General features: G+C 35.6%; 1 protein-coding gene across 3 annotated transcripts in view; it reads right to left on the minus strand.

Moving 5' to 3' along the window:
* The window catches only part of ECHDC1 (ethylmalonyl-CoA decarboxylase 1), a 61,119-nt gene extending 37,969 nt beyond the window's left edge, over positions 1-23,150 (minus strand). Inside the window, exons 1-3 of one of the 3 annotated variants that reach the window (XM_051997711.1) lie at positions 22,743-23,150; positions 5,485-5,706; positions 3,338-3,480 (exon numbers count right to left, since the gene is read on the minus strand). In XM_051997711.1, the coding sequence (XP_051853671.1) occupies positions 3,338-3,480; positions 5,485-5,704 (363 nt within the window). In that variant the 5' untranslated portion in view covers positions 5,705-5,706; positions 22,743-23,150. The other 2 variants (XM_051997710.1, XM_051997712.1) reach the window with 2 other exon arrangements.
* Positions 23,151-23,860: the final 710 nt, after the last annotated feature.

Here is a 23,860-nt window from a genome sequence, read left to right on the forward strand (position 1 = left end):
ATGAGTTCACACCTCCCTTGAAGCTCGTTGGGCCAGAGAGCACTATGGGAGAAAACCCATAATCCCTCTCTCTCGTATCCCACAATTCCTCCCTCTTGGATAAATTATAAACTCTTCCATTAGAATGTAAGCCACCTTTCAAAATCAGAATATATGCTGGCTATTTTCTCTTATTACTTTTTCTACCACTACCAGGTTATACTACATTAAGGATGTTGACTCTCTCTGCTTGATTAGTTCATTTTATTCCACTGAAATATTGGAAGTTTTCTTTTTGTTGACTAAAATTTTATCTTACAGTTAAAAATCAGTCAGAACAGATATTCACTGAATTTTTCCTAAGAATGAATATTTCTATATAGGTTCTTAGTATGATATAATATATAGAATAGTGTACATGGAGTCCAGAAAATTTCAGTTTAAATCCTTTCTATGGCATTAGTGACCAGCAAAAAGTCAATTAACCTATCTGAGACTTAGTTTCTTTCTTCACTTATAAAATGAGGAAGTTGAATTAGATGGCCTCTAAAGTCCCAATATAAGTTCCTCTATTCCCCTATTCTTTGCAAAGGATGAAGGAATTTAAAAAAATTAAAGTGGACATAGCCTAAGTTATGTACTGGATTTGTCAATACCTTTGTGATCTTGGACAATTCACTTAACCTCTCTGGGCCTCAACTTTTTTATATGTAAAATAATTAAACTAGATAGTCTCTAAGTTCCTTTCCATTTCTAAATCTAACATCCTATGAATACAACTTCTGCTCTTAAGGATTGTTATATTATGATAGTTGAAATGAAATAAACATTTGATCAAAATATATATGACTAAATCAACCAGCAAATGCAAAGCAGAAAAGTATATCATTCAGAACAGAAAATATTAGAATCATCTCTTCTTGCCCCCAAAAGTATAATGTGGTTCTTTTGCTATAGACTCACTTTTTCTATTATGTTTTTCTTAGTCTATTACAGTCTATTAACATGACTTTTCATTCCCTCAACATACACAAATTTAAAGTATGCAAAATCAGTTCTGAAATATATTCCATGATACAAAGAAGCCAATGGAAAATCATCATGGAAAAACAACCCCACAAAATGGGTAACCATTTGTATGTCATTGATTTTGGAGTATAATGTGTTTATCAGAACCAATGTAAGAAAAGCTCAAAAAACATGGTATAAGGTTGGATCATTCAATCAACTGATTGGCACTTATTTATTAGATCATAAGATCTCGTATCCCACAATTCCTCCCTCTTGGATAAAAGAAACAGACAGAAGCTCTCGGTCAGATTTGAGTAGAGTTACGCCAGAAGCCCTCTCTCCGAGGCAAGGCAGAATATTTTCCACTTGGCTGGCTGGTGGCAGAAGTGTTCTTCAGAGAGGAAGACGCTACAAGTCGAGATTTCACCGGAATGACATGAAGACTAGAGCTGGCTGGAGGCTGAAGAAAGCAGAGGCAGAGGCTGAAGGACCAGACCTTTGGATTTGGTGACATTCGGAGGGAGCTCTTGGAACCAAGCAGAGAGATAGGCCTCTAAGCTAACCGGGCTATATTGGGATAATAAAAGATCTGAACTTTTATCACCTGGCTGCATTTTGAGAAGAAAAAGCTCACCACAAGAAGAGGGAAAGCAATCAAGGTTAAGTGAATTGCCCAATCTTACACAGTAAGAGGTCAGAGTCTGGATTTGAACTTAGGTACTTCTGACTCCAGGGTCAGTGCTCTATCTACTGAGACTACTAGCTGCCCCAATAAAAAATATTTTTAAAAGAATCAAGAGTTTGATTATAAAATATTTTCTAAACTATTATTTCATTTTATTCTCACATTTCAATAAGGTCACATCTCAGTGATCTCATTTTAGAGACAAGCAAGCAGAAAGTTAGGTGACTTGCCTAAAGTCACAGAGCTAATTGAGTAGAATGAGAACCATTGTCCTTAGTCTACTAGTTCACTGATCCATTTACTTAAACATAAACAAATACCATGCTGAATGAGAGGTGTTGAAAAACAATAATAACAAAGACAATTTATATTTACATGGCACTTCAAAGTTTGCAGAATGCTATATCTGTAAAGCTGGGAAAGCCAAACTACTGCCACTACCTTCATGGACCACCATATTCCCTCTGACCCTGGTGGATGCAGCTTGAGAACCCGTGAAATAACTTCTTTTTTTGAAGCTTTCAATTCTTTTTGTACTACTACACTAAACTGCCTTCCCAATCTAAGGCACTTCTAATAGTTTTCATAAACAAGAAAGCAAAAAGAAACTTTTGTAGTCTACTGGAAGATCCATTGATCTTCAAAAGGAAGATGGTAGCATCAGCATTCTCATTCTTAACAAACCCATGTAAAATGAATATGTTCTCAGATATTAGTGACTTCCCCCCACTAGATGAAATTAAAGGAAGAATATGAGGTACCACAATAAAGTGGAAAGAACACTACTGACTCCTCCTTCATATATAATATGCATACAAAACACATCATATTTATGTTGATGATAGACAAATAACTACCAATCATTATTCCTTTAAGGAAAAGAGGATGAATGCAAGTGAAGTAAGGCTAGGAGAATTAAAGAGGGTAGATGATGAAAGTAGTTGTCCTTGGGTAACTAAGGAAAGAAACAATCCCTTATTGATATTTACAGAAGTCCTATCTCCTAAATAGTTCATACTTTTTGCTGCCTCTTTAAAGGCTAACTATACTCCTTTTAAGACTTCCCACTACTTATGCTAGTTTCTAATTAAATATTTGAAAAAATGAAACAAATACTTTAAACAGTTTCTAGAGGAATATATAAGAACAAATAAACCTAGAAACCCAATAATCAAGTACTTAAATCTTATTATCCTTACATAAGCAAGGACAGGATAAAGTCAGTTGAAGAATGTGTTCTATTATTGAACCCTGTAACTTTTGATGAACTCTCTAAAAAGCTGCTTGTTTCCCTTATATCAGTCTCTCATCATTCAAGGTAAAATATAAATTTCTGAAAAAAGAGATTAATCAGGAATTGCCTTCTTAAAAGCCTTAGAAATATAACATAATGAACAATACTAATTCCCTCCTAAAGGAAGAATTTAAGGAAGAAAATTTAAGCCAAGAGTGAGAAGTGTGCTGGTTTTGAAGTCTGAGGATCTGGGTTCAAATTCTGCCTCTATCTCTTGCTACTTTGTAACTCTGGACAAAGCACTTACCTCTGTAAATCAATTTTCTGAAATGTAAAATGACAGACTATATTTTTTATTCTAGTGCCAAATCAATGATCTTATGTTTCAACAGGTATAGCAAGATGTAGAAATTTACATGACCACTGACCTTTGAGGTTCCTAGACTTTTTACAGCATTCAAATCAGATCCTGAGCAAAAAGTGTTTTTTGCCCCACAGACAATAAGACCTTTTCCTTCTTTCCAGTTTTCTAGTTCAATCACCTTCTCCAGAAGCTGTAGCATCATAACTCCTGTTATTGAAAAGAAAAAAAAAAAAACTAGGAAAATAGAAACAAAGACTCCAAGGTCAGTAAGTACATTCCAGGTCTCTATTGTCTATGTACATAGCACTGGATTTTGGGGAAACTAGAAAAAACACAAAAGCCTTAATGTAACTTATATATCATGTGAAACAGTTACAAAACAAAGCAAGGCAGCATATGATTTAAGTATTAAGCTGAGCTGAGCATTAACACAATGTTCATTCATAAAAGGGAAAGATTATGTTTAAGGAAGTGGTTGAAAACAGAAACTAAGCTAAGGAGAAGATTCAATTAGACCAAAACTTCTTCCTTCGTCTCTAAAGGAACGTAAAGGGAATTGTAGAACGAGGAAAAAATTAAAACTTCTTAAAAAAAAAAAGATTTTCTAATGTTTATCTTTTGGATATGCTTATGCTAACATTTTTGGTAACTTTTCAAGTTCACAGTGTTCTCAGTGTGATAATTCTCATGTTTTCTTTCCGAAGAGACTGCTTTAGAAACCAAAAAAGATTTTAACACAGTGATAAATTAAGACAGAGATTTGGATTAAAACATACCAAAGTTTACTCTGGCCATTACTTAATCCATTAAATTATAAACTCTTCCATTAGAATGTAAGCCACCTTTCAAGATCAGAATATATGCTGGCTATTTTCTCTTATTACTTTTTCTACCACTACCAGGTTATACTACATCAAGGATGTTGACTCTCTCTGCTTGATTAGTTCACTTTATTCCACTGAAATATTGGAAGTTTTCTTTTTGTTGACTAAAATTTTATCTTACAGTTAAAAATCAGTCAGAACAGATATTCACTGAATTTTTCCTAAGAATGAATATTTCTATATAGGTTCTTAGTATGATATAATATATAGAATAGTGTACATGGAGTCCAGAAAATTTCAGTTTAAATCCTTTCTATGGCATTAGTGACCAGCAAAAAGTCAATTAACCTATCTGAGACTTAGTTTCTTTCTTCACTTATAAAATGAGGAAGTTGAATTAGATGGCCTCTAAAGTCCCAATATAAGTTCCTCTATTCCCCTATTCTTTGCAAAGGATGAAGGAATTTAAAAAAATTAAAGTGGACATAGCCTAAGTTATGTACTGGATTTGTCAATACCTTTGTGATCTTGGACAATTCACTTAACCTCTCTGGGCCTCAACTTTTTTATATGTAAAATAATTAAACTAGATAGTCTCTAAGTTCCTTTCCATTTCTAAATCTAACATCCTATGAATACAACTTCTGCTCTTAAGGGTTGTTATATTTTGATAGTTGAAATGAAATAAACATTTGATCAAAATATATATGACTAAATCAACCAGCAAATGCAAAGCAGAAAAGTATATCATTCAGAACAGAAGATATTAGAATCATCTCTTCTTGCCCCCAAAAGTATAATGTGGTTCTTTTGCTATAGACTCACTTTTTCTATTATGTTTTTCTTAGTCTATTACAGTCTATTAACATGACTTTTCATTCCCTCAACATACACAAATTTAAAGTATGCAAAATCAGTTCTGAAATATATTCCATGATACAAAGAAGCCAATGTAAGTTTTTAAAAAAATCATCATGGAAAAACAACCCCACAAAATGGGTAACCATTTGTATGTCATTGATTTTGGAGTATAATGTGTTTATCAGAACCAATGTAAGAAAAGCTCAAAAAACATGGTATAAGGTTGGATCATTCAATCAACTGATTGGCACTTATTTATTAGATCATAAGACTATAAAGGTAGAGTTAAAGAAAGGGAACTTCATTTAGTCTAACTTTTTCATTTTGCATATGAAGAAATGCATATGCATATGAAGAAGAAGAAGATCTTAAAGTTACATAGGTAGTAACAGAGGCAGAATTTAAACTGTGGTTCAGTGACTCTAAAACCAGTAGTGCTCTTTCTATTTGAATGTGGTACCTCAAATTCTTCCATTACTCTTCAACAAGTCTGGGGGTGGTGGGCACAGCGGGGAATCATTAATACCTGAGAATGCATTCTTTTTACTTGGATTGTTAAGAGTGAGAATGCCAATGCCATCATCTTCTTTGTGAAGGTCAACAGATCCACCAGTAAATTGCTGAAGTTTCTTTCTGACATCTTCCTCATGAAAACCATGAGAAGTGCTGTATAGTGGAAAGCCAGTTTGTTGGAATAGTTTTTTCCTTACAGAAAGAGTTGAAGTCTTCAAAATAGAAGCAGCCATTTCTAAGGATTAAAAAAAAAAAAAGAATAAAATGTGGTATGAAACCCAATTATACTAATACCTTTTATTTGACTGTTAATATCACAATGTCCTGGGGATGGAATTTTGTATTTTTTCAAGGACACATCCCGATACTTGCACATACTGTTGGTAGCAGCAATACCTTCTTGGCCTTCCCAACAAAGAATTTCCTCTTTTCTCTCCTATACTTACAATTTGATAACTCAAAAATACATAATCTAGTTCCCTATAAAAAAGTAACTTATATTACTTCAATTACAATACATTCATTATTAGACTATAAGATATATGATAAAGTAAAGGAATATCCTAGTGTTGTATTAGTCATCATATTTTACTATTAAGATCACAAAACCATGTTTTCCATAGTTTCAGAAATCCCCTTCAATCTGGCAACAAATTTTTAGGGTGAACCCTCTTGTTGATATACAAATCTTCACATCATAAATGCTCTAATGATTCTTATCCTCTTCATTCTTTGGGATGTCTGCTATTGGTTTAAAAGATAAATGATGTAAAAAGATATGTGTGTGGCTTTTACTGGTGGAGGAAGAATTTCAGAATGATCAAGTGAATTTCCAATGTGGTTTTCTATAGTTTTAAAGAAGTCTCCATTATGAGAGTTCCAGAAAAAGTTAAGAAAAGATAGAAAACATGAGACTATAAAGGTCACAACACAAACTTAAATCCTTTCTAGTAAAAGGTATATATTTGTTAAAGTGCTGTAGTGGAGAAGTTAATAGCATATATTTAATAAATAATTACACAAAAAGGAATGGGTATTTATTATGGGGCAGCTAAGTGTCAGGATAAAGTGCTAGCCTAGAGTCAGGAGGACCTGAGTTCAAATCCAATCTCAGATACATATTACCTGTGTGATCCAAATGACAGAAGGTGAAATATAAGAAAAACAATAGATCTAGAAAACAGATCAAAAAGAAAAAATATAAGAATTAGACTACCTGAAAGATGTGACCAAAAAAAAAAGCCTTCACAAAATAATGGAAGAAATAATCCAAGAAAATTTTACTAGAGTGATAGAACAAAAGTGGAAAATAGAAAGAGAAAAAAAATCCATCAATCACCATCTCAAAGAGATATTTTGTGGAAAATACACAGATATATTATTGCCAAATTCTGAAAACCCCAGATCAAAGAGAAAATTTTACAAGAAACAAGAAAAAAACAATTCAAATACCCTGGAACTACAACTAGAATTGTACAGGACTTATCAACAGACAGAAAAGACCACAGGTCATGAAATCATATATACTGGCAATCAAAAGAACTAGGCTTGTACCAAAAATATCATATCCAGCAAAATTATCCATAATATTGAATGAAGAAAACTTCATTCAAAACTAAACTTGCAGATTTTCAGAACTATCAACCAAACCTGAACTCAATAGAGAATTTAACATGTAAGAGCCAATAGCAAAGATCAATTTCAAGGAACTTAATATGGACAAATTGCTTATGTTTCTCACATGGAAATGTATACCATATGTTTAAGATTGATATGAGCAATAACTCAAAAGAAAGATTGGGGCAAAGGTAAGGTAAAAATAGTAATTATGTTATCCAAATGAGGTGCAGAGAAAACATCAGAGGCATTAAAGGGGGGGAGGAGGGCTCATAGTTCTAAAAACCTACTCACTTCAGGAATGGGTTAAATAGAGTAGGCATTACATAAATACGATGAGGAGTTTAGCACCCTCCAAAATCTATAAAGAAATAAGGGGTAAAGGATGGGTAGAGGGGGAAGCAAAGAGTAGGGGAAGAAGACAAGGGAAGTATCCATGAGTAGGGGATAGTTAAGTAATAGCAAAGTAAATTAAGGAATAGAATTAAAGCAATGAGTTGGCAAGGATGGGAAAGGTGTGTGTGTGTGTGTGTGTGTGTGTGTGTAAATATATATGTGTATATAATTTATATATGTATAAATATATCCTTGCTTAACTATAGCTTGCTTGAGGGAGGTGGGAAGAGAGAATGAAAGGGGAAAAAATAAACTAAAAAAAAAAAAAGTGTACAGCAGAGAACAAAAGAACAATCTAGAGGGAGAAAAGATTTCTTCTAATATTATATATCCCTTCTTGAACTGGTCATTTATTGTTATATATTTTGAATCTTCCCTGATGTTGTGCTGGGCACATGACAATCTTCTGTTTTGTTTTGTTTTAAATAAAATAATTTTTAAAAAAAGAAAATTCCAAATAATAGTCATGAAGTCAGACACACCCAAACAACACAACAAACACAAAAAGGTTGCCATAATCTGTATATAGCCATGCAGCCCCCAAAGAGGCTTCCAGATTTCATGAACAAATTTAAGAAAAAACATCAAAAAAGCTTGTTGCCTGCTGAAATTATTTATAAATGTGATACTAGTAAAAGTAGTTTCTAATCCTTTTCACAAAGATTAGAATGGCTCACAAATTTCATCAAGGACACTTTAAAAATAAACAAACTTTGATTTAATGATAACATATTAGAAGTAACAAGGGTTATGATCTTTGAGTCTGGAAAAGAGAGAGTAATATAAATATACTGTGTCTTAAATAATATTCTATCCTTCATCTTGGTGCAGTTGAGCACTTAAATAGGCCTTTAGATTTGTAATCCTCTGTTTTTCTTTACAAACACTAATACCAGAGTAACCTTTTTTGTCTTATGGAGCTCTTTAACAGCCTGGTGAAGATCATAGAACCCTTTTCAAAATAATGTTTTTAAATGAATAAAATATACAAGGTTACAAAGGAAAAGAATTATTTTATGTATATCAAATTCAAGAACCTTCCTAAAATTTATGTACAGATCCTTTGCAGGGGAGAGGGTGTCTGTGGAATCTCTGCTCTAAAACATTCTGATGCAGGTATATTATTGCTGCTCTGGATAATGATGCAGTTGATCCCAGAAGGAGACTAGGACCATTAAGGTTCTATGCTGATCAAACTACTTTTAGTGAGATGATCCAACCTCTCCTGTGACTCCAAGTTAGAGGACTATAGGATATGTAGCATATATGAAGAGCACCTGGGATAGCATCTCTTAACATAGAAGTTAAGGAATTGTTTCTCAAAGAATCATGACATGTACATTGTAAAGTGAAGGTTCTTAAATGTATACAGAAGCATTAAAAAATGAACTAGTCATTCCCTATCTTGCCTCATTTACTCTTGGGGGCTAAAAGGGGGAGTCTTCAGTGACCCTTTACCTCACAACTTCTGAGATTGCCAAGAGATTCTCTCTCCCCTCTAAGGTCTTGTAGTTCTTGGCCTTTCTGTTCCTTTCTGATTGAGAAGATTAAATTAGTTCGGTATCATATTTTATTGATCCTATTTACAGTCAATTTGTTGTGTCCTGTAACTGCCTAAGTCATATTTCCTGATCTCTGAACTTAGTGTAGAAATTCAGCTAAGTTTAGAAATCCAGTTCTCTTGCAAATCATTATTCTATTCCTGCCTCAAGGAAATATGCTATCTTTGGGGGATGCAGAGAGATACCAGGGAGTCTGGTCTAGTGTCTTTATATCACCAAGCTATCCTTCAAGATTTGCCATTCAAAAAGTCTAGCCTACTATTGCTTAACCTTGCAGGTGGACTCAAACAAGGATTTTTTTCTTAGTCTCGGGAGGGAATGAGAGGGGCTGTTGCTGGCCCCTCATTTCTAACTTTTAACCAATACTATTTCCCTTCCCTCAACTATGTAACCAATCATCTCTTCCTTAATGTCATGACATTACCTTTGTTCTACCCTTAAAAAATGAGTTGTCTTCATCTAGGGGCTTTGGTTTATGCTGAGAGAGAATCGTTGATTCATTTTTACTAGTATTAGTTAATAATTAGTTAATAAAATGTTATCTCGCTCAAAGATAATGTGTCTCAGTCTACCTTTGTTGAATTTTACTTGGGACATGATCCAGGTGAAAGGAGTGGATCTCCCTACAGCCCAGTAAGTTTCAAAAGGTAAGAGACTATCTTAGGATCCTATGTTCCAAAATCCAAGTACTTAAGTTTCAGAGCCAGTACAGCATTGCTACCCCAAGAGTAAATAAAGAAGAATCTTTAAGAATAAACTTTGACATTCCAGCCCAATGGTAGCTGAGACAAGGCCTCAACTGACACATCCCTGAATCATGCTACATGTGGATGTGAACTTGATGTGTGTGACCAATGTTATTTAGGAAAAAAGAGAGCAGGCCCCTGCGTTGGAGTGGAAAGGTTAAGCAATTAAAAGGAACTGGTGTCTAGTCACTGCCCCCTTAACAATGGGGCAAAAAGAGCTAACTGGACCCCGAGTCGAGTCAAAGCAATTAAAATGCAAAATGCATTATATTAACTCCTCAGAGTGTGAAAGAATTCTGGGACAAATAAAACACCTCTGTCTATGAGTGAGCCAGACTATATACACTATAAAAGGTAATACATGTTCCCACTTTTTCTTTTCCTTATATAGTTATCACTTCCTATCTCAGGGGATATGGGCATAGCACTCCCATGATCTGGAAAATGTAAATAAAATTTTTTGGCCCTCCCTTTGTACCAGAGAAGAAGTCTGAATTTTTTTTCTTTTATGTTTTGTTTACAGTACCTTTGATATTATACAATACTACACATATATTTTATGTATTTCTGAGGTTTCAAACTTCTGTATCATCTACTATGTTCTTGAGTCTTCTGCAATTTCTGCAAAGCTCCCCCTAAATTCCTGATTTCTTTTTTTAATGGCTTTTTATTTTCAAAATATATACAAAAATAGTTTTCAACATTCACTCTTGCAAAATCTTGTCCCAAATTTTTATCTCTTCCCTCAACAGCAAGAAATCCAATATATATTAAACATGTGCAATTCTTTTATATATATTTCCACATTGATTATGTTGCACAAGAAGCCTGTTTAATTTCTTAAGCCAATTCATGACATATCAAAACTGATGAGGCAAATTGCAATATGGAAGGGATAACTATTACATTATTATGTTTCCTTACAGTTCTTCCCCTTCCCCCCAAACCTCTCTACTTCCCAACATTATCTTGGATACTGATTCTTTTCTCCTCTGATATTGCTGCTATTCTATTGTTGGACTCTGGCTGGAGAAAGTAAGGCTGGTGACTTTGCAGAGTCCTACCTTGATTAAATCCAACTCAATAGCATCACAGATCACCTTCCTAGAGTCAAGGTCCTTTTCGAGAACAAAAGACAAACAACAAAAGACAAACAACAAAACCCATCTTCTACAGGAAGCCTTTCTCAACTCCTCTTAATTATTTCCAAATTATCCTGTAGATAGCTTGTTTGTATATATCTTTTTACTGTCTCCTTCATTATTTTTAGCTCCTGAAGGGCAAAAATCTTGTTTTTTGCCTTTTTAGTATCCCCAGTGCTCAAAATCGTGCCTCGCATATAACAGATGCTTAGTAAATGTTTAGATTGACTGCTGCACTAGGCAGTGGCCTGCTCTGACTATAACTCTGTATAAACTGCCCTCTTTCTTATATATTTCTATTGTTATATAAAGATATTAAAGGCTTCAACTGCTCTGTGGTTAATGTTGCCAGTACTAATGACAATTTGTAGTAAAGGGCAGTCTGTGAAAAGCAAAACACAGACTGATGGGAATTGGCAGGAAGAGGGGGGAGAATCAGTAATGATTTCTCCCCTGGGAAATCACAAATGTGATGTAACTTTGGATATGACTTAGCCTTAGGTATTTCTTAAAATTTATTTATAGGGCAGAATCTAAGAAGAGACATCCTGAAGTGAATAAAATTTCCTAGATATGATGAAGACAAATTCCTTGGATTCAAGCCAGCCCAGGTAAAGGGAGAGAACACCTTTCTATCTTTCACATGAACCAATTGATTCTCTTTCAGGAATTCTTTGCTAATATATTCATTGTTCTTCCTAGACCTACTTCCTTCTTCCCTCTAGCAACTTACCAGTTTGTGAGAATTTTATAGGGTAGGAAATTCTCTTTAGTCCCATCTCATTCACCATCTCTCCACCAATATATTTATGCTATACTAGGAAATAGAATCATTATTCAGTTGGAAAAAAAAAAAACTTCTGGGAAAATTAAATACTGTATGGCAAAAAATGGGTTTGGTTCAATACTTCATACAAAATATAAAAATAAATTGTACTTGGACCAGTGATCTAGTTTTGTTAATCATTACAAATCACTTTTAATAGTTTAAAGAAAAAAAGGAATAGTTGTCTCAGGTACAGAGAAGAGCACTTTTAATGAACAAATTTAAGACATTATTAGAAACAAAATTGAAGGGTTTCATTATACAAAGGTAAAGGATTTTGAAAAATAAAAAGCAACTGTCTCTATGAAGATTCCTACACAAAAAAGAGACTAAGGGAGAAAATGCTATAAATATAGCCAATAAAGAGCTGACATCTAGAATCTATAAAGAAATGACACACTTTTATAAGGCCAATATAGTTAAAGAAAATAAACAGATATTATTAAAGGTCTAAATTCAATTTTTTTTAAAGCACAAGAAAGGATGCTTGAATTATCTAATACTCACAGAATTGCAAATCAAAACAACTTTAAGATAATCATTTTCCACCCACTAGTATTGCAAAAATGACAAGTAATTATTCAGTGGTGGCAGGACTGTGAAGAAAGAGAAATTCCCAAGATCCACAATTTGCTTAGACCGTCTTCCTTTCCTTGTTGTGATTCCAGAAGCCCTAGAGCCACAATGTTGTCAGATTTGTCCTAAAAAAGACCTGGGTTACTGAAGCTTTCAACTTGGGAACACACCATGTCCTATTCATGCCTGCCACAAGGTGGGTTTCCTGACAAATCCTAGAACCCTTTTCAAAATAATGTTTTTAAATGAATAAAATATACAAGGTTACAAAGGAAAAGAATTATTTTATGTATATCAAATTCAAGAACCTTCCTAAAATTTATGTACAGATCCTTTGCAGGGGAGAGGGTGTCTGTGGAATCTCTGCTCTAAAACATTCTGATGCAGGTATATTATTGCTGCTCTGGATAATGATGCAGTTGATCCCAGAAGGAGACTAGGACCATTAAGGTTCTATGCTGATCAAACTACTTTTAGTGAGATGACCCAACCTCTCCTGTGACTCCAAGTTAGAGGACTATAGGATATGTAGCATATATGAAGAGCACCTGGGATAGCATCTCTTAACATAGAAGTTAAGGAATTGTTTCTCAAAGAATCATGACATGTACATTGTAAAGTGAAGGTTCTTAAATGTATACAGAAGCATTCAAAAATGAACTAGTCATTCCCTATCTTGCCTCATTTACTCTTGGGGGCTAAAAGGGGGAGTCTTCAGTGACCCTTTATCTCACAACTTCTGAGATTGCCAAGAGATTCTCTCTCCCCTCTAAGGTCTTGTAGTTCTTGGCCTTTCTGTTCCTTTCTGATTGAGAAGATTAAATTAGTTCGGTATCATATTTTATTGATCCTATTTACAGTCAATTTGTTGTGTCCTGTAACTGCCTAAGTCATATTTCCTGATCTCTGAACTTAGTGTAGAAATTCAGCTAAGTTTAGAAATCCAGTTCTCTTGTAAATCATTATTCTATTCCTGCCTCAAGGAAATATGCTATCTTTGGGGGATGCAGAGAGATACCAGGGAGTCTGGTCTAGTATCTTTATATCACCAAGCTATCCTTCAAGATTTGCCATCCAAAAAGTCTAGCCTACTATTGCTTAACCTTGCAGGTGGACTCAAACAAGGATTTTTTTCTTAGTCTCGGGAGGGAATGAGAGGGGCTGTTGCTGGCCCCTCATTTCTAACTTTTAACCAATACTATTTCCCTTCCCTCAACTATGTAACCAATCATCTCTTCCTTAATGTCATGACATTACCTTTGTTCTACCCTTAAAAAATGAGTTGTCTTCATCTAGGGGCTTTGGTTTATGCTGAGAGAGAATCGTTGATTCATTCTTACTAGTATTAGTTAATAATTAGTTAATAAAATGTTATCTCGCTCAAAGATAATGTGTCTTAGTCTACCTTTGTTGAATTTTACTTGGGACATGATCCAGGTGAAAGGAGTGGATCTCCCTACAGCCCAGTAAGTTTCAAAAGGTAAGAGACATCTTAGGATCCTATGTTCCAAAATCCAGGTACTTAAGTTTCAGAGCCAGTACAGCATTGCTACCCCAAGAGTAAATAAAGAAAAATCTTTAAGAATAAACTTTGACATTCCAGCCCAATGGTAGCTGAGACAAGGCCTCAACTGACACATCCCTGAATCATGCTACATGTGGATGTGAACTTGATGTGTGTGACCAATGTTATTTAGGAAAAAAGAGAGCAGGCCCCTGCGTTGGAGTGGGAAGGTTAAGCAATTAAAAGGAACTGGTGTCTAGTCACTGCCCCCTTAACAATGGGGCAAAAAGAGCTAACTGGACCCCGAGTCGAGTCAAAGCAATTAAAATGCAAAATGCATTATATTAACTCCTCAGAGTGTGAAAGAATTCTGGGACAAATAAAACACCTCTGTCTATGAGTGAGCCAGACTATATACACTATAAAAGGTAATACATGTTCCCACTTTTTCTTTTCCTTATATAGTTATCACTTCCTATCTCAGGGGATATGGGCATAGCACTCCCATGATCTGGAAAATGTAAATAAAATTTTTTGGCCCTCCCTTTGTACCAGAGAAGAAGTCTGAATTTTTTTTCTTTTATGTTTTGTTTACAGTACCTTTGATATTATACAATACTACACATATATTTTATGTATTTCTGAGGTTTCAAACTTCTGTATCATCTACTATGTTCTTGAGTCTTCTGCAATTTCTGCAAAGCTCCCCCTAAATTCCTGATTTCTTTTTTTAATGGCTTTTTATTTTCAAAATATATACAAAAATAGTTTTCAACATTCACTCTTGCAAAATCTTGTCCCAAATTTTTATCTCTTCCCTCAACAGCAAGAAATCCAATATATATTAAACATGTGCAATTCTTTTATATATATTTCCACATTGATTATGTTGCACAAGAAGCCTGTTTAATTTCTTAAGCCAATTCATGACATATCAAAACTGATGAGGCAAATTGCAATATGGAAGGGATAACTATTACATTATTATGTTTCCTTACAGTTCTTCCCCTTCCCCCCAAAACTCTCTACTTCCCAACATTATCTTGGATACTGATTCTTTTCTCCTCTGATATTGCTGCTATTCTATTGTTGGACTCTGGCTGGAGAAAGTAAGGCTGGTGACTTTGCAGAGTCCTACCTTGATTAAATCCAACTCAATAGCATCACAGATCACCTTCCTAGAGTCAAGGTCCTTTTCGAGAACAAAAGACAAACAACAAAACCCTTCTTCTACAGGAAGCCTTTCTCAACTCCTCTTAATTATTTCCAAATTATCCTGTAGATAGCTTGTTTGTATATATCTTTTTACTGTCTCCTTCATTATTTTTAGCTCCTGAAGGGCAAAAATCTTGTTTTTTGCCTTTTTAGTATCCCCAGTGCTCAAAATCGTGCCTCGCATATAACAGATGCTTAGTAAATGTTTAGATTGACTGCTGCACTAGGCAGTGGCCTGCTCTGACTATAACTCTGTATAAACTGCCCTCTTTCTTATATATTTCTATTGTTATATAAAGATATTAAAGGCTTCAACTGTTCTGTGGTTAATGTTGCCAGTACTAATGACAATTTGTAGTAAAGGGCAGTCTGTGAAAAGCAAAACACAGACTGATGGGAATTGGCAGGAAGAGGGGGGAGAATCAGTAATGATTTCTCCCCTGGGAAATCACAAATGTGATGTAACTTTGGATATGACTTAGCCTTAGGTATTACTTAAAATTTATTTATAGGGCAGAATCTAAGAAGAGACATCCTGAAGTGAATAAAATTTCCTAGATATGATGAAGACAAATTTCTTGGATTCAAGCCAGCCCAGGTAAAGGGAGAGAACACCTTTCTATCTTTCACATGAACCAATTGATTCTCTTTCAGGAATTCTTTGCTAATATATTCATTGTTCTTCCTAGACCTACTTCCTTCTTCCCTCTAGCAACTTACCAGTTTGTGAGAATTTTATAGGGTAGGAAATTCTCTTTAGTCCCATCTCATTCACCATCTCTCCACCAATATATTTATGCTATACTAGGAAATAGAATCATTATTCAGTTGGAAAAAAAAAAAAAAAAACTTCTGGGAAAATTAAATACTGTATGGCAAAAAATGGGTTTGGTTCAATACTTCATACAAAATATAAAAATAAATTGTACTTGGACCAGTGATCTAGTTTTGTTAATCATTACAAATCACTTTTAATAGTTTAAAGAAAAAAAGGAATAGTTGTCTCAGGTACAGAGAAGAGCACTTTTAATGAACAAATTTAAGACATTATTAGAAACAAAATTGAAGGGTTTCATTATACAAAGGTAAAGGATTTTGAAAAATAAAAAGCAACTGTCTCTATGAAGATTCCTACACAAAAAAGAGACTGAGGGAGAAAATGCTATAAATATAGCCAATAAAGAGCTGACATCTAGAATCTATAAAGAAATGACACACTTTTATAAGTCCAATATAGTCAAAGAAAATAAACAGATATTATTAAAGGTCTAAATTCAATTTTTTTTAAAGCACAAGAAAGGATGCTTGAATTATCTAATACTCACAGAATTGCAAATCAAAACAACTTTAAGATAATCATTTTCCACCCACTAGTATTGCAAAAATGACAAGTAATTATTCAGTGGTGGCAGGACTGTGAAGAAAGAGAAATTCCCAAGATCCACAATTTGCTTAGACCGTCTTCCTTTCCTTGTTGTGATTCCAGAAGCCCTAGAGCCACAATGTTGTCAGATTTGTCCTAAAAAAGACCTGGGTTACTGAAGCTTTCAACTTGGGAACACACCATGTCCTATTCATGCCTGCCACAAGGTGGGTTTCCTGACAAATCCTAGAACACAACTAGTTGATCAAGAAGTTGAGGGCTGTGTAGAAACAAGGTTATCTTGAAGTTTTTAATTACTTGACTTCATCAGATCATAACCATATCATAGACACTTTGCTAGAACTCATTACTCAATAATTAGCACACTCCCTTCCCTCCCAAATCAATGATACTGAAACTCTGACAATCAATGAACACCACCACTCAATCCCAATTACTTGTTTCCTCTTTCTCATTCACTGAAAATGCCCACCCCATTCCCCTTCCCAAATGTCCCTCTCCAAATCTGCCCTCCCTTTCATTATGCCATGTGGAATACATTTTATAATTAACAAATTACCTTTCAATTTAAACCATTTTTCACTTTCTCCATCTTTTGGGATACAGTGAGATATGATTCCTGCCTGAAACACTGCATAACTAGCTAATCTTTACAATTCTATAAGCTCCACTTTTAGTGCCGACTCACTGACTCATTCTTTAACCTATCATTCTTTAAGGTTCATGCACTCCAAATTCATCACCCAACCAAGATTCTGTTATTGTTCAATAGTTTTTCCAGTCATGTCTGATTCTTCTTGACTCCATCTAGGGTTTTCTTAGAAGAGTTACTGGAATAGTTTGCCATTTCCTTCTCCAGCTCATTTTACAGATGACAGGGTTAAATGACTTACCTAAGGTCAAATAGTTATTAAGTTTCTGAAATCAGATTTAAACTTACACACACATCATGATTACATGCCAAAGTGACACAATACATTTATCATTTAATTATAATTGTTTTTCAATTCAATTCAATTTAATTCAATAAAAATTTGAAACATAGTCCCAATTCCTTTAGGGATAGATATTCCATTTATCAGAAAATTATGCTATTGTTCATGTTATATGACACAAAATTAAGTTATCCACCCCCTAAAAATAATAAAATAAACTGAAAAATTTATCCCAGATTTAGGAATTTCTTTTCATCATTTTTTCATCTTTTCTACCTTTCTATAGAGAGAATATGTTCCTCTAAGAGTAGAGGTTGGGAGAGCAGTGTTCTAAGTAAACAAGAGTACACTTCAGTAGTGCTATTGAGGAACATAAACTTCTAGATATCAACCACCAGATTTAAAAAATGTAAGCCACCCTACTTGTCATAACATAATGCTGCCAGAAACTCAGAGATGACATGTACTCTCAGAGAATACAGTAATAGGAAAATGCCTGCGTGAATGAATCCTAGAAGAGAAGCTGGTAAGTGTGTCTGGGTATCCTGTAAGATCCTGGAAGCTAGTGGTGGGAAGGGTGCTGAAGGAGCTGTAGGAATTGATTTACTCCATTGTTAATTCATAAAACTCTCACCTTGTTAGGGTTCTTAATTTCATGGTGTGTGGAGACAGCTATAATCATTCTACCTCTGGTGCATAATTCCTCTTTCGTGGGTAGTGAGAAAATGTCTAGTTTTTCACCTTGTTGGTTATATATATACAAATGACATCTTACTTCTTAACTAAATTGCATGGCCTTTTCTCAGTGATGAAAGTATTCCTTGACCTTTTCTGCCACATTGAAAAATGTGAAAATTTTCCCCACTCTTCAGTTTCTTCATTCCATATCTATTACTTTCCATAAGATTAAATCATGACTCCTTTAAAATAGTCAGATCTTGATTTTTTTTTTCCTTTTTTACTGATGCAATTGGGGTTAAGTGACTTGCCCAGGGTCACACAGCTAAGAAGTGTTAAGTTTCTAAGACCAGATTTGAACTCAGATCTTCCTGACCTCAGGGCTGGTGTTCTATTCACTGTGCCACCTAGCTGCCCCCATCTTGATTTCTCTTGTGCAGCATGATAATTGTAGAAATATGTATAGAAGAATTAAACATGTTTAACGTATATTGGATTACCCCCATCTAGAGGAGGGGGGAGGGGAAATTTGGAACACAAGGTTTTGCAAGGGTCAATGCTGAAAAATTATCCATGCATATATTTTGAAAATAAAAAAACTTTAATAAAAAAAAATAGTAACAATTGGGACTCACAAAAAAAATAGATCTATTTCTGTGGAAAATGCCATTTTTTTGCACTCCTATTCATCTCAATTGTTCTAATTTTCTAAATTCAGCTTTCCAAGTATTCCAACTCAATATTTACTAAGCTTGGTAAATAACTCAAGTATTAAATAACTCAAATATTTCACCAGTCCCAAATACAGTATGACCTCAGTTTTTTCTGACTCCTAACCTTTGCTCTTACCAAAATCAATGATACTTTCTTTCTTTTACTTGTTAAGTTTTTGCATAATTAGATAAGAAATGAGAGCACAAGGAAAGAAGATAAGAGTTAAAAGTGATATTCAGGAATCAAATCATGCTCCTGAATATGAATAGTACTGATACAGCTTTTGATTACTTCTTCTCAAGATAAAATTACGAAAAGACCCAAGTTTCGATAACTGAGAAATTTTGTTGAACTGTCTTTTTGCTGAACAGTGAAATTAGGGATGTGTGTACAGGCACAAGCAATAATTATTCAGTAAGTCAAATGGCATTTATTAAATGTCTACTATGTGTCAGACACTTTCAATGAGGACCCAATAAAGCATCAAGATCAACTGCTGTACTGATGATAAATTATTTAACTTGAAAAGGCTAAAAGTCAAGGCTAAAGTTGAAGGAGAATTGATACAAAGAGATTTTTGTTCACAAATGATTGTGTACTCACTGCAACCTCTAAAGCTGAAACGCAACAAAATGTGGATTGATTCTCTGCTGCTTGTGTTAATTTTGGCCTAACAATTAACACCAAGAAAAAAAACCTCTTCACCATATGCCTGTGAAATCTGGACAGTATACCTGAATCTGAATCGCTTCCATTTGAATTGTGTTAGGAAGATTCTGAAGAACACCTCACAGTGTAATATTTATTTTTGGTAAAGTTAGTTATTTCCATTCTGCTGAAAGACTATTAAATGCTGTCAAGGTTTTGGGTTGAAGCCCATCTCAAACTATGTCATGTATTCCTTATCCCCCATCTTCACCTCCCTTTTCTTCTGATGGCTCAAGGAAACAGATGTGCTCTGCTTGGCCCTAGAAGAATAACCAGAAGCAAGGGTGGAAATTATATCACATCATACCTCAGCTGGATTTAAAGAAAAATCTTTCTGACAATTAGATTACAGGTTCACAGATTAAGAGCTGGGACCTTAGAAAGCATTCTGTTCATACCATGATTCCCAAATCTTCTAAACTTCAAGTCCAAATCTTTAGCCTCTATATCATGCTGCATATATATCTATATCTGTACATATAGATATATATTATATATCCATATATAAAGGCAAAATGGAATAGCAAAATGCTATAGTAATTATGTATTTACATATGTATATATGCATACATACATGTAAGTATATACACAGAGAACATTTTGTAATGGCTACCAAGCTGGACACAGAGACTGGAAAACCCAGCCATGGAGGAGGTAACTAAGAGGAATAGGTAAAAGAAAATTAGAGAGCATTAAATCTTAGTGGGATATAAAGAAAAAACTCACAATTAAATCAAATGATCACAAACTTAGAGCTGGAAGGGGGTCTTAGGGAGTTATCAGTTCAAATGCCTCATTTTACAAATGAGAATGAGAATGAAGAGAAGTAACTTGCTGTTCTGAGTCACTCAGATATTGTCAGAAAAAGGATATGAACCTAGGTCTTCCCAACTCCATGTTAAACAATATCAAATGGGCCTCATTGCTGCTAGACAATTATTTTATACCTGCCTTATTAATTTACTATCCTACTCTTCATGTGACTCCTTCAACATTTTTATTCTTCAAATTTCCCAAGGCTCCTCTTCTCCAATTCTCTCAGCTGAGAAACTTGATTCATATATTACAGGAAAAATTTTTTTAAAAAGCCATTCATTTTGTGTGCTCATTTCCTCACTTCATGTCTCTCATATACTTTCTGTCACCATTATCTTCAACCATCCCATCCCACACAAAGGGGTGGTCCTACTGCTTACAAAGATTAACACCTCTATCTGCTAGAGATTCTATTCCATCTTGTCTCCTCCAACATATTGCCTCCTTTATCATCCCTAATGTATATATGTATAATGTACACATTTTCAATCTCTCCCTCTCTTCCAATTCCTCTTTATTGCTTAGAAACATGCCAATGTCTCCCTGTCCTCAAAAACCTCGCATGTTGTCCTTCCATTATGATATTCTGTCTCCTTTAACCTTTTGGCTTAATTCCTTGGAAAGGGTATCTACAATAAGTACCTTAATTTTCTCTCATTTTCTCTTAACCTCTTATAAGCAGAATCCCACCTCAACAGTCCACCAAAACTGTTCTTTCCAAAGTCACAAATGATCTCTTAACTGCTAAATTATACATATATAATTGCCCTTTTCCAATTCTCAATCTCCTCAGTCTCTACAACCTTTGACACTGTTGATCATTCTCTCCTTGAAATTCTCTCTTCTCTCTAGGTTTTTGGGACACCACTCTCTCCTGGTCCTACTTTATGACCACTTCTTTTTCTCTCTTGCTAGATCTAATGAACACATTCTAACAATGTGTCTCTTATCTTTTAGTCTTTTTCTCTTCTCCCTTAATATTACTTCACTTAGTGATCTCAACAGCTCTCATGGATTTAAATATATTTATGACTCTCAAGTTTATCCATTCTGCCTTAATCTAACCTCAAATCTCATTATTTCTGTCTTTAAGACATATCAAACTGGATGTCCAATAGATATTTTAAATTTAACATATCTAAAACAACTCACTCTTCCTCTCTAAAACCCTCTATCTCCTCTTCATCTCCCTATCATTATAGAGGACAACAGCATTTTCCCAGTCCCCCAGCTTGTAATCTAGATGTCATTCTTGACTCCTCACTGTCAGTCACTCATATTCAATCTGTTGCCAAGACCTGAACATTTCACTTTTGGAAAACCTCTCCAATATGCTTCCTTCTCTCCTCTTCATACTGCCACCACTTTAGGGCAAACCATCACCTCCTGCCTGAATTATTTTGCAATAAAACCTGCTCATGGGTCTGCCTGCCCCAAGGTTCTCCCCATTCCAATCTAAATTCCATTCAGCAACCTGTGATTTACCTAAATCACTGTTCTTCTATATACATAAATGTGTGATTATGTATACACACTATAATTAGATAACAAACCACATGTGTGCATATCTGTATATATACACACATATGTGTACACATATGTGTGCATATATACATATATGTGTATTGTGTGTATACACACACGCAACTTCTACATATTTACACACATATACCTCTGGGCTCAGAAGACGTTTATTCAAATTCAGCCTCAGAGTCTTACTAGCTGTGTGACTCTGGGCAAGTCACTTAACCTGTTTGTCTCAGTTTCCTCATCTGTAAAATGAAGAGAATAACAGCACCCCAGGATTGTTGTGAGAATCAATTTAAATAATATTTGTAAAGCTCTTAGTACAGTGCCTGGCACACAGGTACATAAACGTCAGCTGTTACAGAAGGAGTAGGGCACGATGTAGTGACTAGAACCGAACAAGGAATCCAGTTTGAATCCTCCATTTTATATTTAAAAATTATGTAACCTCTCTCAACTTGCTCATCTGTAAAATGCAGGAGTTGTACTACGTGCTCTTCCAGCTTTCAATCCAGGATCCTGCATTCTGGATTACCTTGGGAAGTAGCGGGGTTCCCCTCGTTTGGGTGGTCAGGCTGCAAGCCCTCCTGCTGAGAAGGCGGTAGAAGGGATTGCTTTTCACTTATGGCCGCGGACGCCCCGTCCATCTTTAGTCGGGGGGAGAGAGCTCGAGGCAGTCGAAGGACGCTCTCAGGAGTGAACAGGTGGACGTTCTGTCTCTTTCGTATGGCTCCTTTGGCCGCCACCAAAGCTTCCTTTGCAGTTCCAGCAGTTGTTAAAAGCCTCGGCTATAAACTCGTCAGCCCGCCCACCTTCCCGACCCCGTGGGGAACCGCGCTGAGGATTCCTCCAACCAGCCTTCGGTGCTCCGCCCCCTCTCCCCGGACTCAAGAGCCTCCCCTTTTCTGTGGCCGTCGAGGCTTACCTTCCGATTTGGACCCGCCCTCTCAGCGCCTACTCTCCGCGACCCTCTAAACTCGGCTTCCGCCTACCTCCCGGGACAGGAAGTTCCGCCTTCTAATGTAATTAACGTTCCACGCGCCCTTTGGGCAACAGAGGTGGAGGGGTCAGTCTTCCCAAACTCCGGTCCCCTGAAGTCTCTTCTTTCCTACTTCTCCGCTGCTGCGGACCCTCGCCTATTGCCTCCAGAGCAGCTTTGGCGTCCCCTGACTCTCTCTTTTACTTTTCTGTTTACAAACCCGAGCTGGGATCAGAATGTCCTTGGGTACCAGAAGCAAGGTCTGTAACTTGCCCTCCTACAAGTCCTGTAACTTGTGTAAATGCACACAAAACTCCCCACCCTCCTGAGTTACCAGGCTTTTTGACGTGATACGGGATTGGATTAGACTCCTGCAGTGGTTTTTTTTTCTCGCCTTTAAAATGGGCCCATTTATTAAAGATAAAAGATGTTCTTGGAGGAAAAGACGTTTACTCTGGAGCCAGAAATTCTCTGATTCCAATGGTTTAGGGAGTTCGGAGGAAGAAACTCCATCTACCAACACAGGTCTGCAATTTAACGTTAGTTGTTAGGAGCACTGAAAGATTAAGCAATCCTGCTTAAATCCAGATTCAAGCTGCTAGCGGGTCTCAAAAGTGTTACCTGCTCTTAAGTCTTCCTGGGATCTTAAACCAGTGCGCTATCTAGTAAGACCATGTCATGCTTCTCAATGTAGAATCTCCCTTATTATACAACAGCTACCGCGGGCTTTAAAAAGACTCTCTGTGATTTTAGCTGAACTCCTGGCAACGGAAACTAGCAATGTAGGTTGACACTTTGCATCTTTTAAGTGTCTGAGAGTTGCCTAAAGTACTAAGATTTTAAGTGATTTACTCAGGGTTACACGGCCAATATCTCTTATAAATAGGGTTTAAACGAAGATCTTTCTCGCTTACTGTGGACCTGCTATAAATCGCGAATCTCATCAAATTCCATTTCTTACTGTTGCTTTATTTTTTAGGCAAGTTACTTATTTGCAGGAACCCAAGTATCCTCTTCTAAGAAATGAGGACTGGACTAAATAAACTCTTAAGATTCCTCCTAGC

This window comes from Antechinus flavipes, chromosome 4, assembly GCF_016432865.1.
Source record: "Antechinus flavipes isolate AdamAnt ecotype Samford, QLD, Australia chromosome 4, AdamAnt_v2, whole genome shotgun sequence".
Classification (NCBI taxonomy): domain Eukaryota; kingdom Metazoa; phylum Chordata; class Mammalia; order Dasyuromorphia; family Dasyuridae; genus Antechinus; species Antechinus flavipes.